This window comes from Eimeria acervulina, genomic scaffold (genome assembly GCF_000499425.1).
Source record: "Eimeria acervulina Houghton genomic scaffold, Eah_scaff463, whole genome shotgun sequence".
NCBI lineage: Eukaryota > Apicomplexa > Conoidasida > Eucoccidiorida > Eimeriidae > Eimeria > Eimeria acervulina.
Genome location: NW_013549784.1, coordinates 6,666 through 20,000, shown reverse-complemented (window position 1 = coordinate 20,000; position 13,335 = coordinate 6,666). Strand labels below are relative to the sequence as shown.

The following is a 13,335-nucleotide window of genomic DNA, read 5'->3' as shown; positions in this document are numbered from 1 at the left end:
ATAGCAAGACGATCTTTTCTTATTTAATTAGAACTCCTAGAAAGATGTATTAGGTGAGGTATCTATCCCTTTTGGTGCAAGGGTTTAGGGTTTAGGGTTTAGGGTTTAGGGTTTGTGGGGTGTATGTACACAGGGAGTATCTAGATGAACGAGCGCCTCGCCGTTTTGCGGTGAAAGCTCCGCTGCTGGTCAAAATTAGAAATTTGCAAAAAGAAGAAATGCTGTCGATCCCAAACGATCCCAAAAACCCCACAGCAGGACATAGAGAGGTATATAATATATAAATACTATCTGTATATCTATGTGTAATATACAATATATATGTATATATATATATATATATATTACACTGTACATTCACATCATATATTATATTAGACTTCTGATTGTTTGCATGTTGGTGATGTAAATGTGCAGCACCAACTGCGTAAATATAACAGCATAAATATAAACATATGAATGCATAAATAACGATGCAAAACAAATAAATAAATAAACATATATACATATATATATATTTATATATATTTATATATTTATTTATTTATTTATTGCATGCACAGCTGCCGTTTACCGACGAGCTGTACATCGAGTCCGAGGATTTCAGCGAAAATCCACCCAAAGATTTTCATCGTTTGTCTCCGGGTAAAGAAGTTCGTCTTCGCTCTGCTTATTGGATCAAATGTGAAGAAGTACGCCAATAAACCCTAATCCCTAGGGTTTAGGGTTTAGGGTTTAGGGTTTAGGGGTTGGGGTTAAGGGCTGAGGGTGCGGGGGTTTGGGGTTTAGGGCAGCTGACGCGAGTTCCAGCCTTGCATCTAGGGTTTAGGGTTTATTATGATTTATTAGGGTCTGCTAGGGTTTATTAGGGTTTATTATGATTTGTTAGGGTTTACTAGGGTTTATTAGGGTTTATTAGGGTTTATTAGGGTTTATGCAGGTTTTGTTGGGGTTTATTAGGGTTTAGGGTCCCTTCAGCCAGTGCAGGCCGGCTTCTAGCGCGCGTATCTAGGGTTTAGGGTTTAGGGTTTAGGGTTTGGGCGTGTGCAGGTGGAGAAGGATTCTGAAGGCAAGATAAAAGCTTTGATTTGCAGCTACGACCCGCAAACCCTCAACTGCGGCTCAGCCCCAGACGGAAGAAAAGTGAAGGGGACGATACACTGGCTACCCGCAAAATATGCAGTGGCGTGAGGCTTTATTAGGGTTTACTGTTAGGGTTTACTGCTAGGGTTTACTCTTAGGGTTTACTGTTAGGGTTTACTGCTAGGGTTTACTGTTAGGGTTTACTGTTAGGGTTTACTGCTAGGGTTTACTATGGTTTATTGGGGTTTACTATTAGGGTTTAATACTAGGGTTTATTAGGGTTTATTAGGGTTTATTAGGGTTTATGAGGGTTTATTGACGTTTATTAGGGTTTATCAGTGAGGTTTATTAGGGTTTTGAGGGTTTACTACAGTGTTTTATGGTTTATTAGGGTTTGTTAGGGTTTAGGGTTTATTAGGGTTTAGAGGTTTGTTAGGGTTTAGGGTTTATTAGCGTTTATTGCGGTTCTGGCGGGGTTTGCTTTGTGCGGGGTGGCCCCCAGCGTTCGTTTAGGGTTTAGGGTTTAGGGTTTAGGGTTTAGGGTTTAGCGTTTGTTATATATCACAACTTAATCGTACACAGTAACCGAAGGTTTCTAAGCCTCAACACCCTCCTAGCCCTAAACCCTAAACCCTAAATGAGGGTTTGTGGTTTGCAGCGCGGAGTTGCGTTTCTATGATCGTCTCTTTACAAAACCCTTACCCGAAGAAGAAGACCCCAACCAACCCGAGGGCAACTGGCGTCAATGCATAAACCCTAATTCTCTCACAGTACGCTGTTCTTATCTAAGGTTTAGGGTTTAGGGTTTACTAGGGTTTAGGGTTTATTAGGGTTTATGAGAGTTTGGGGTTTAGCAGCATCAAGGGAATGTTAGATATGTTTCTTCTAGTGCGAAATTGCTCGCTAAACCCTGATTTATCTCCAGGGTTTAGGGTTTAGTAGGGTTTACTAGGGTTTAGGGTTTAGGGTTTGTATGTGTTCAGGTGTATCGGGGCTTTGTGGAGCCCGATGCTGCATGCGAGGAGCATTTCCCTCCTCAGCGTGTGCTGCAGTTTGAACGCTTAGGGTATTTTACAGCAGATGCAGATTGTGAATATGTTCTAGAACAAGGAAGCTTCGGGGCTGCATGCAACAGCAGCAGCAGCAGCAGCAGCAGCGGCAGCAGCAGCAGCAGCAGCAGCAGCAGCAGCAGCGTGGATAGCAAACCCCAAAACCATAAACCCTTCTTCAAAGATGCGCGAGATTTTAAGAGGCCTCCAGGGTCTATGCCTGTGTTTAATTTAACAGTGGGTTTAGTAGAGAGCTATACAGCATCAGCAGATAAAGAAGAGGAAATGAGAAGAAATAAACAAAGAGAAGCAGAAGCAAGAAGAAAAGCAGCAGAAGAAAGACAAAGAAAGAAAGAACAAAGAGAAGCTGCACGCTTAGAAAAACAAAAAAGACAAGATAAATGTGTTCAGGTGTATCGGGGCTTTGTGGAGCCCGATGCTGCATGCGAGGAGCATTTCCCTCCTCAGCGTGTGCTGCAGTTTGAACGCTTAGGGTATTTTACAGCAGATGCAGATTGTGAATATGTTCTAGAACAAGGAAGCTTCGGGGCTGCATGCAACAGCAGCAGCAGCAGCAGCAGCAGCGGCAGCAGCAGCAGCAGCAGCAGCAGCAGCAGCAGCGTGGATAGCAAACCCCAAAACCATAAACCCTTCTTCAAAGATGCGCGAGATTTTAAGAGGCCTCCAGGGTCTATGCCTGTGTTTAATTTAACAGTGGGTTTAGTAGAGAGCTATACAGCATCAGCAGATAAAGAAGAGGAAATGAGAAGAAATAAACAAAGAGAAGCAGAAGCAAGAAGAAAAGCAGCAGAAGAAAGACAAAGAAAGAAAGAACAAAGAGAAGCTGCACGCTTAGAAAAACAAAAAAGACAAGATAAATAAATTTTTCAGCTATCTCAACTCAAACCCTAAACCCTAAACCCTAAACAGCTTATGCATTCGTTTTATAGCCCTTGTTTGTTATTGACGCTTATACACATTGTTTAAGAGTATTTATTGTCTTTATACAGACAGACCCTAAAGGAGCTGTGCATACAGCAGACAGGGATAAACTCAGGTGTATATGTTGGGTTTGTTTATAACAAACTTTCTTTGAGTTATGTTTGTTTTAAACATTAACAACAATAATGTGGGGCTGCATGCATTTATCTGTATGTACACCTTATGGCAATGAAATTCAATTATAAACACTAAATATACTTATATTCCTATTTGCTGTTGCTGCTGCTGCAGCGGCTGCAGCACAAGCAGCAGCAGCAGCAGCAAAAGTGCTGCTGCTTTTTACTTTGCTGCAGCACAAGCAGCAGCACAGATGTTGCTGTTGCTTCTTTGCTGTTGCAGCAGCAGCAGCAAAGATGCTGCTGTTGCTGCCAATCCGCTGCAGCAATAAACGCTTTATATATTTTCTTCACCCCTGTTGCTGCACCGCAGCAGCAGCGCAGCAGCAAATGGTTGGGGCTGCATGCAGAACTATATTTCTTTTTGCATGCAGTATTTTCCTCTACTTTTTGATGTGGGTATTTGCTGCTGATAGAGCCGCTACTTCTTGTTTTATTACTCTTGCATTATATTAGTTTATTTTTTAAAGTACTACTATTTATATGTATCTATATATATATATATATATATAGATAATATATATATATATATATATATTAGATAATTGTTTATAGTATTAGTATTATTCTATTATTTTAGTTTTACATCACTGTATTATTTATAGTACTTCTACTATTTTACTACTATATAATACTATTACTTTAAATAATCTGTATTATTTTTGCATGCATGCATGCATGCATGCTGCATGCATGCATGCGTTTGGTGCTGTTATTTTTATTTTCAAGAAGTGCTGCTGCTCCTTCTTTTATAACCTTTAAGCAGAGAGACAGGCGAAATAAATAAATGCCAGTAGTCTCGACTTCGATAAATATTATAAAGTGCATGCACCCGCAACAAGCATCAAATAAGGTACCCAAGGGGCCCCGCCTTCATAGGGGGCCCCTCTATGGGGGCCCCCCTCCTTATGGGGGCCCCTCTATGGGGCCCTCCCTATGGGGGCCCCTCTATGGGGGCCCTCCCTTTAGAGGCTCCTCTTTGGGGGCCCTCCCTTTGGGGGCCCCTCTACAGGCAGCCCTTCTATGGGGGCCCCTCTACAGGCAGCCCTTCTATGGGGGCCCCTCTATTGGGGCCCCCCTATGGGGGCCCCTCCCCTTGGGAACCCCTCTATGGTGGCCCTTCCCTTTGGAGGTCTCTCTATGGTGGCTCCTCTATGTAGCCCCTCCCTTTGTGGGCCCCTCTATGGGGGCCTCTCTATGGGGGCCACTCTATAAGAGCTCCTCTATGGGGGCCCTCTATAAAGCCCCTCCCTTTGGGGGCCTCTCTATGGGGGCCCCTCTATGGGGCCCCTCTATAGGAGCCCTTCTATGGGGGCCCCACTATAGACGCCTCTCTATGAGGGCCCCTCTATAGGAACCCCTCTATAGAAGCCCCTCTATAGGGGCCCCTCTATAGGAGCCCCTCTATAGGGGCCCTCTATAAAGCCCTCCCTTTAAGGACCTCTCTATGGGGGCCCATCTATGGGGGCCTCGCTATGGGGGCCCCTCTGTGGGGCCTCTGCTGCATGCACTTTTGATTTATAGTTAGAGGATGGGTGTATATATCATCGCTGCATATTCTCTTTGTTTGTACTGCTGGAGGTGAAGCGACACAAGACAAAGAAATGCAGAACTTCCGCTGCTGCTGCTGCTGCTGCTACTGCTGCTACTGCTGCTGCTGCTGCTGCTGCTGCTGCAGTTACCAGCAGCAGCGCGTGCCTGAGAGGTGTCTGTACACCGTAAGCAGCTGCATGCGCGTGTAGATGCCCGCATTGGAGAGAATAATAAATAAACGAAATATTATAAATGCCTTTAACTCTCAAATGCATGCCAAAGCCCCAAACATTCACACAACAATTGGGGCCAAGCTAAACTCCTGAGGTGTATATACAGTCAAATGTCATACTTCAAATAGACTCATATAATATAAGGTATCTATATATATATATATATATATACATGTAAACATATATATAGATATATTAACATATGTATAAATATATATATCTACTTATCTACATATCTAAATATAAATATAAATATATAAAAACATACAAATATATATGTATGTAATCATATGTATATATCTATATATATAAATATATATCTAAATGTAAATATATATATGTATATATACATATATATATAAATATAAATATAAGGAGCTGCATTTGTTGCTGATTATCCGCTGCGTATTTTTCTTTGCATGCGGCTAGATGGGGCGGGCCGCTGCTGCTGCTGCTGCTGTTGCCCGCTGCTGCTGCTGCTGCTGTTGCTATTGCTGCTGCTGTTGCTATTGCTGCTGCTGTTGCAACAGCACTAGCACTTCTGCAGCTGACGCTGCTGTTAATGCTGCTGCTGCTGCTGCTGCTGTTTATTGTTGTTGTTTGGTGGCTTTGCTGCTGCTTCCTTTTACACGCATTCTTCTTTGCCTATGACTTCAATATATCCCCCTGGCTGTTGCTGCTGCTGCTGTTGCTGCTGCTGCTGCTGCTGGAGCTGATGAAGCTGCTGAAGTTGCTGCTCCTGCAGTGTATTTGCTGCCGTTTGCATGCGTGCAGTCTCTTCAATATGTTGTGGGGTTGATGCTGGGAAGTTCTGCTGATGTTGAAGCACTTGTCTCTGTTGCCTTCTTTTATTACTTAGCTGATGCTTTTTTTTAATTTTTTTCTCCTGTCTCCAGAGAGCAAACAAAACCAAGAAAACTAGAAAGCCCCCAGCAATCATTAAAGAGTCTACAACGACAAAGTTATGAGGATAAAGGTATTTTAATGTTTCTGTTGATAGCGTATACCATCCGATACTTGTTAAAGCAAATACACCCCCTACCAGAGACACACAGCCTGCAAGACTTCCGAATAAAGCACTCGGAAATGCTGCTTTAATATAGCAGTATATACTGCTGAGAACGAAAGAAGCATAGACCCAGAAGAAGAAGATAGCAAAGCCTTTAGAGATTATGTTAAGGGGGATCAATGCTGCATACATTAAGACACCAGCTGCATTAATAAAAAACAAGACAGAGACAACTCCAAACATATCGCTTAATATACCCATTACAGGCCCCGGTAAAAAAGAAAGAATGTTCATTATGGAGAAAAAAGCATATAAATTTCTACCGTCTGGAACAGCTAGCTGCTCTTTGTTAGACTTTGTAAAAAACTCTATCCTCAGTAAGTTTACGACAAACATAGGAAGCAGCAGCATAAACCGAGTATCTCTAATGTAATAAGAAAGCCCTTTATTAGCAGCAGCAGCAGCAGAAGCAGAAGCACCGCCATCGTCTTCAGCAGCAACTTCACCAGCACTTCCTTCTCTATGTATATCATCTTCTCTATCTTGCTGCTGCTGCTGTTGATGCTCTACTGCTTCCATTGCTGCTGCTACTTCGCTGAACTCCTCCTCAGTCAGCAGCAACTTATACGGATGCCCCCTGCTGCTGCTGCTGCTGTTGCTGTTGCTGTTGCTGTTGTCGTTGCTGTTGTTGCTGCTGCTCGTACTAAGGGTCCAGCGATCGAAGAATGTAGGAGGTAATTCAGCAAGTATTTGCTTTTTTGCGTTTTGTATTTGCATCTGTTTATCTTTTGTTTTAAAGTCTTCGAGGGCTAAGAATGAACGCCAAGGAGCAAAGAATAAACAAACAAATAAGCATATACCCCCTAGCCCTGCAGCTATATAAACAACAAGTATTCTCCACAAGCTTTCAGGTGTATATACACTGGATTTAAATATTTGAGACATTATCACAGGGACAGCAAAAGATAAAGAACGAAATGCACCCATTATACTAACTACTGTGCTTTCATACTTCGGGAAGAAGTTCGCAATGCATAGAAGAGAAAAGAACCCCGGGTCTGCAGCCATGCCTATACAGATAAATGCAGGTATATACACTTCAAATGAAGCAGAAGCAGCAGCAAATAAACTCCACCCTAATGCATCTAGTAATATAGCAAACAGAAGAGTTATCTTAGGACCAACCCTGTCTAGTAAGAGACCCCCAGCAGCTGAAAATATAAAGTTTGATGCGAATGCTGCAGTGTATAAATTGTTTATTGCATTTTTACGAGCAGAGCAATCAATATACACCTCAGAACCAACTGCCTGTACACTCGAAAGACCCCCGTCACTCTTACAAAGCCAAGCATAAGCCCCAGACTTATATAATAAATCTTGAATGCCATTCCAGCCCCAATAAGTGCAGCCCCTTAGAAATACAGCAAGAAGATATAAAGTTAAAAGAACAAAGCGATTTGCATGCAGAGGCCTCGGTTGCTGCTGCACCTGCTGCACGTACACTCGGTCTTCTTCTTCTGCTGCTGCTGCTCCTCCTGCTGCTGCTGCTGATGCTGCTGCTGCTGCATCACTCGCCCACGCCTTCTTTAAACTACACAGCTTCTGTGCATACACCTTCGATACGTAATTCAATAAATACTGCTTATCTGCTTCGTCTCGAAGATGAATAATCTCCACTTCAGGGGCTGCTGCTGCTCCCCCCAGAAGTGCTGCTGTCTCCCCAGGGGATGCAGCAGCTGCTGCTGTTACAACTGCTGCTGCTGCAGCAGCTGCTGCTGCCGTTGCTGCTGTTGTTGCCGCTGGTGGTGGTGTTGATGCAGCACCTGCTGGTGTTGCTGTTGCTGCTGGAGACCCCGGCTCAGGCTGCTGCTCCCCCTTAAGAGGTGCTGCTCCAGGTCTTGCTGCTGCAGGATTCATCTTTTCAAAGTTTTATTTACAATGTTGTTGCAATTGCTATTGAGAAAGAAAGAAGAAAAGTAACGAAGACAACAGAAAAAACAAACAAAGACAGAGACTTTGGAGACTCACGCCTCCTTGCGGCTCCCATCAAACCCAAGGACAATATAATGCAGCTTAACCACAACTGCCTGAGTTCCTAATCATACAAACTAGAAAACCCTAAACCCTAAACCCTAAACCCTGAACCCTGAACCCTGAACCCTAACGAAGACTCGGTAGGGGAGCGTCGGGGAGGAGGGAGGAGCTCCTGCTGTCTAAATGACGCCAAGAAATAATAAAACAGAGACAAGGTGCTGCGAACACTTAAAATAATTGCTGAAATAAACGAAGAGTGCACCAGCTGTTGTATGAGAATAGATCTTCCAGGCGGGAGAGGGCAGAGGAAAAGGAAGAGAGAAATTATCCCCCTTCAAATCAATAAAGCCACATACACACTAAAAGAACTAATGACAATAAGAACAATAATTGTTTTTCTTCTGATATACCCTTAAAAACTGCTGCAGCAATCGCTCCCCTAACAGCCGCGCTAGCAAGCTGCGGTGTATGTCCACTGGTCATGGAGGGAAGCTGCTTGTTTTTGCGAGTTTTTCGATAATTAAAAGTGGAAAATGGCATTTAATACCACTTTATTCAAATCCTACGGAAAAAATAAAACAAAACTAGCCCTAATCCTTCACAAAACCTTCAGCAAAACAGACAGAGAGGCGCTCAGGTGTATATACACTCCAGATGAGTGCAGCAGCTTCTGGACGAAAGCATCATTTTGTAATTCCTTTAACAAATAATAAATTTAATTCTTTATTTTCTGCTTTTTATCCTTTTAAGCATTCTAAAAGAAAAAAGAAAGAATAAAGCAAACAAACAAACCTCAAATGCTGCAACAGAAGATCGGCACACATTCAAGGCCTCCCTTTTTCTCTTTTTTCTTGTTTTTCTTCTTTTTTTACAAAACCTTCAGCAAAACAGACAGAGAGGCGCTCAGGTGTATATACACTCCAGATGAGTGCAGCAGCTTCTGGACGAAAGCATCATTTTGTAATTCCTTTAACAAATAATAAATTTAATTCTTTATTTTCTGCTTTTTATCCTTTTAAGCATTCTAAAAGAAAAAAGAAAGAATAAAGCAAACAAACAAACCTCAAATGCTGCAACAGAAGATCGGCACACATTCAAGGCCTCCCTTTTTCTCTTTTTTCTTGTTTTTCTTCTTTTTTTCTTCTTATAAAAAGATATATAACTACATGATGTGTTATAAGACCCTGTTTTCTGTGCCTTTTCAATAGACCCACCTAAGAGATAAATTCCTCCTTGCTGATCGCCTAATGTGTATTGTTAATATTTATTTGTATATGTATATTCATGTATATCTAGTTATTTACTTTATTATATCTCTTCATTCCTTCGTTCCTCTTATCACTGATAGAGTGCAAGCTGCACAGCACCAGCTCAGGTGTATGTACAGCTATAGAGATCAGGCGCCCGTACATGTTTTGTTTCTGTTTATACTCACTATAAATTTATAACTCTTTACTTTTAAAAGGTATCCGGTGCCAGGACGAGGAGCTGTACACCAAACCCTATCTAGTTATTTACTTTATTATATCTCTTCATTCCTTCGTTCCTCTTATCACTGATAGAGTGCAGGCTGCACAGCACCAGCTCAGGTGTATGTACAGCTATAGAGATCAGGCGCCCGTACATGTTCTGTTTCTGTTTATACTCGCTATAAATTTATAACTCTTTACTTTTAAAAGGTATCCGGTGCCAGGACGAGGAGCTGTACACCAAACCCTAAACCCTAAACCCTAAACCCTAACCCTTACTAAGCGTTAAAGCCAAGGGTCTCTTTCTAAATAGAAAGGAGAGTGCAGAAAAGAGTGAAGAAGATAAACACAAATGGAGGAGACAGCTGACCTGTCTGTCTCCTCTAACTTGGTGCCGCTGTTCATACACTCGGCCTCTAGACACTCGTATATATATATATATATGACGCATATGTATAATATATGATATTCAGCCTATTATATATATTATACCTTATATATAAAATATATAATATACACATTGAACATTAAATATATATGATGCATATATATTATACAATATACTGAATATATATATATATACATTTATATATTATATTTTATATAATTAAAATATAAATAATATTATATTCACCTGCAGTTCCGCGTGAAAGAAAGTACCGCTTAGTAAGAGCAGACGCATAATTTGTTGTTTATTACTCTTCTTGTTTGCACTTCTTTCTTTTTATAAATCTAGCCCTCGCCTCTGCTACCTGAGAAGGAGACAGTTTAGAGGGGACGGAGACAGTCTTGACCTCCGCAGACCTCTTTTTATAAGGCACTACCATCTCCTTTGTTACGGGGCTCACATTGCTGCTGCTGCTGCTGCTGCTGCTGCTGCTGCTGCTGCTGGGGCTGGGGCTGCTGCTGGGGCTGGGGCAGACGGCGCCAGGGAGAGATCCCTCTGTTTTTATTGGGCCCGTCTCCTGTTGCTGCTGCTGCTGCTGCTGCTGCTGCTGTTGCTGCTGCTGCTGCTGTTGCTGCTGAGACAGTGTTGCGCCTTCGGATTTCGCCGCTGCTGCTGCTGCAGCTCCTGCTGCTGCAGCTGCTACTACTTCTGCCTTTGTCTGCTTAGGTGCTGCAGCAGCGTGTGCTGCTGCTGCTGCAGCACCACCAGCAGCAGGAGCAGCAGCAGGTGGTGGGGCGGGGCTGATAGCTGCAGCACTGCGCGTTGCAGCACCTGATTTGAGGAGATAAGAATGAAAAGAAGAGAGGTCTTTCTGTTTATGTGCTGCTCTCTCTTCATCTATCTTATCTTGTCTCTCTAATTCTTCAAGGATTTTCTGTCTTTCTTCTAATCTTGCTTTATAAGCACCTGTTACAAACACCTCCTCTGCTGCACCTCCTTCTTTATCTCTCTCTTTTTGCTGCTGTCTCTCTTGTATTATTTCTCTCTCCAGCTGTCTCCTTTGAGCTTGCAATACCAGCTTCCCTATAAAACGAGGAGGGGGGCCCCGTCGAGGCCCCTCAGAGGGGCCCCCTGGGGGGCCCCCTTCCCCTGGGGGCCCCCCTGGGGGCCCCCCTCTGGGCCCTGGGGATAATCCGTATACAACAGAAGGCCTAGAAGAGGTAGGGGGCCCCTGCGGAGACACTTGGTCTGCTTGTGCTGCTAAGATGTCTGCTGTTTGCGCATCTTTGTGTATTTTGTCTTGTATATCTTTTGTATAGCCAAGGTATGTACGATGAGTTTGAGAATGCTGCTGCTGCTCTTTTGCTGGTGTGCTGCTAATCTGTTCATACACCGCATCATAAGCAAAGGTGTTGGGGTCTTGTTGCAGCAACTCTTCTACTTTTTGTTTCTCATGTTTATTTATTGAGCGAGAAAAATGAGAGAGAGATAGCCTGGGAGCAGCTGTTTGTTGCTGCTGCTCTGCTGCTGCTCTCTCTTCTTCCTCCAGAGCCTTTTGAAATATAGCGAGAGGGGCGCGCACTCCTCCTGCTCCTGCTGCTGCTGCTGCTGCTGCTGTTCCTGCTGCTTTTGCTGCTCCTCCTGCTGCTGCAGCAGCTGCAGGCTTAGCAGCAGAAGACTTCTTCAAGGAGAAAGAGAAGCTCATAGTGCAGCAGCTGCAGGGGGCCCCCAGGTCTCAGGGGGCCCCTAGAGGGTATTAAAAACAGAAATAGAGGTGTAAATGAATTAAAAAGAAAGACAAAGAGGAAGAAAAGGAAGAACAAACAAAACAATAAATAAGTGGTAGCTGAGGTGTGGTGGGGGCCCCAAAGGCCTTATTCAAAAAGCAGAAACAGCTGAAGGCTGCTGCTGCTGCTGCTGCTGCGGCAGACGCTGCTGCTGCTGCTGCTGCTGTTCCTACCGGTGGCACTAGTGCTTTGTTGCTGTTGTTGTAGCTGCTGCTGCTACTCGTGCTGCTGCTGCTGCTCGTGCTGCTGCTGCCGCCTCTGTTGCTGTTGTTGTTTGGTTTCTGTTGTCTGTACGCTCTCTAAGATAAACAAAAAAAAGAATTTTATTGATTATTAAAGAATAAACTGATTAAAAGCCAAACAAACAGATAAAAACTCCGCTTCTATAGGGGCCCCCTAAGGCCTCTGGGGGCCCCCAGGGGGGTGCGGCGTGCTGAGCAGTGCAGCAACCCCGAGGTAAAACACGAGAAATAAATAAAGAAAATAACAAAATATATATATAAAAATAAAGAAATAAATTAAATATAAAACAAAACTTAGTTAGAAAATTAATAGCTGAAGAAAAGCAGGCTGAGGAGGGTTTGAGTGTATACATATATATATACATGCATGCATGCATGCATGCATGCATATATGTATATATAGTGCTATCGCTAGTTTTTCTTATTTTGTTTCTTCTTACCTTTATAAAGGTATAAATAAACCTGGAGGGGCCTTGAAGAATATGTGAAATATTCAGAGGGAGCCTCTTCGGGTTTAGGGTTTAGGGCTTAGTGTTTACGGCCTAGGGTTTAGGGTTTACGATTTAGGGTTTAGGGTTTGAAGGACATGAGTTAAGGCAGCAGGAGCAGATCCATGTGCCGCTGCTTCTACTGATGCTGGGGAGACTACCTTCAATAAGCAATTTGCATGCAGCGTACATTACACACCGCTGAATGAATGCATGCATGCATGCATTAAAAGTAGGGAGCTGAATGCATGCATGCATGCATTAAAAATAGGGAGCTGAATGCATGCATGCATGCATGCATGCATTCAGCTCCCCTCCTTGATGCAAATGCATGCTTGCATGCACTTGGCATATATCTCTAATTGGGCTCAAGTGCATGCATGCGTGCATGCATGTATACATGCAGGTATAAACTAGCTGAGTTGTAGTAAAGCATAGGCATGCATGCATGCATTCCGGAGGTAAGTTCGGCAGTGTACAGCCCACAAGCGGCTTTAGGGTTTGGGGTTTAGGGTTTGGGGTTTAGGGTTTGGGGTTTGAGGTTTGGGGTTTAGGGTTTAGGGTTTAGGGTTAAGCGCCTGGGAGAGGTTGGGGTGGATGGTGTGTAACAGCTGCTTTGGGGTCTCATAGTTTTGCTTAAAGTTTAGAGGTTAGGGTTTAGGGTTTAGGGTTTAGAGTTTTCGGGTTTAGGGTTTAGGGTTTACTGCCATGGTTCTGCTGCCGCACAGCAACAGCTGCAGCAACGACTGCTGCTGTGTGTTGCTGACCATTGCTTCTTCCTGTTGCTTTTTGCTGCTGCTTCTTCCTGCTGCTTTTTGCTGCTGCTTTTTGCTGCTACTTTCTGCAGCTGCTTGCTGCTGCTCCTTGTTGCTGCTTCTTGCTGCTTCTTGCTGCTGCTTGCT

The 13,335-nt window shown here is 43.4% G+C and overlaps 3 protein-coding genes across 3 annotated transcripts in view; 1 reads left to right on the top strand and 2 right to left on the bottom strand.

Annotated features, from left to right (window-relative positions):
• The window catches only part of EAH_00039380 (glutaminyl-tRNA synthetase, putative), a gene marked incomplete at both ends in the record, with an annotated part of 6,931 nt that extends 3,917 nt beyond the window's left edge, over positions 1 to 3,014 (top strand). The window contains 5 exons of the mRNA XM_013395350.1: positions 134 to 269; positions 564 to 692; positions 1,051 to 1,187; positions 1,742 to 1,853; positions 2,067 to 3,014. Coding sequence (XP_013250804.1) covers positions 134 to 269; positions 564 to 692; positions 1,051 to 1,187; positions 1,742 to 1,853; positions 2,067 to 3,014 — 1,462 coding nt within the window. The remainder of the gene's footprint in view (positions 1 to 133; positions 270 to 563; positions 693 to 1,050; positions 1,188 to 1,741; positions 1,854 to 2,066) is intronic.
• A 3,633-nt stretch (positions 3,015 to 6,647) lies between these two features.
• Positions 6,648 to 7,942, bottom strand: EAH_00039370 (hypothetical protein; the record flags this gene model as incomplete). The annotated part of the gene is made up of 3 exons (XM_013395349.1): positions 6,648 to 6,728; positions 7,022 to 7,095; positions 7,366 to 7,942. 3 exons carry the CDS (start codon positions 7,940 to 7,942, stop codon positions 6,648 to 6,650), a joined length of 732 nt encoding a protein of 243 aa, XP_013250803.1.
• A 2,281-nt stretch (positions 7,943 to 10,223) lies between these two features.
• On the bottom strand, positions 10,224 to 11,621 carry EAH_00039360 (hypothetical protein, conserved; the record flags this gene model as incomplete). The annotated part of the gene is made up of 1 exon (XM_013395348.1): positions 10,224 to 11,621. The coding sequence occupies one exon, from the start codon at positions 11,619 to 11,621 to the stop codon at positions 10,224 to 10,226; it is 1,398 nt and encodes a 465-aa protein (XP_013250802.1).
• Between the last annotated feature and the right edge of the window lie 1,714 nt (positions 11,622 to 13,335).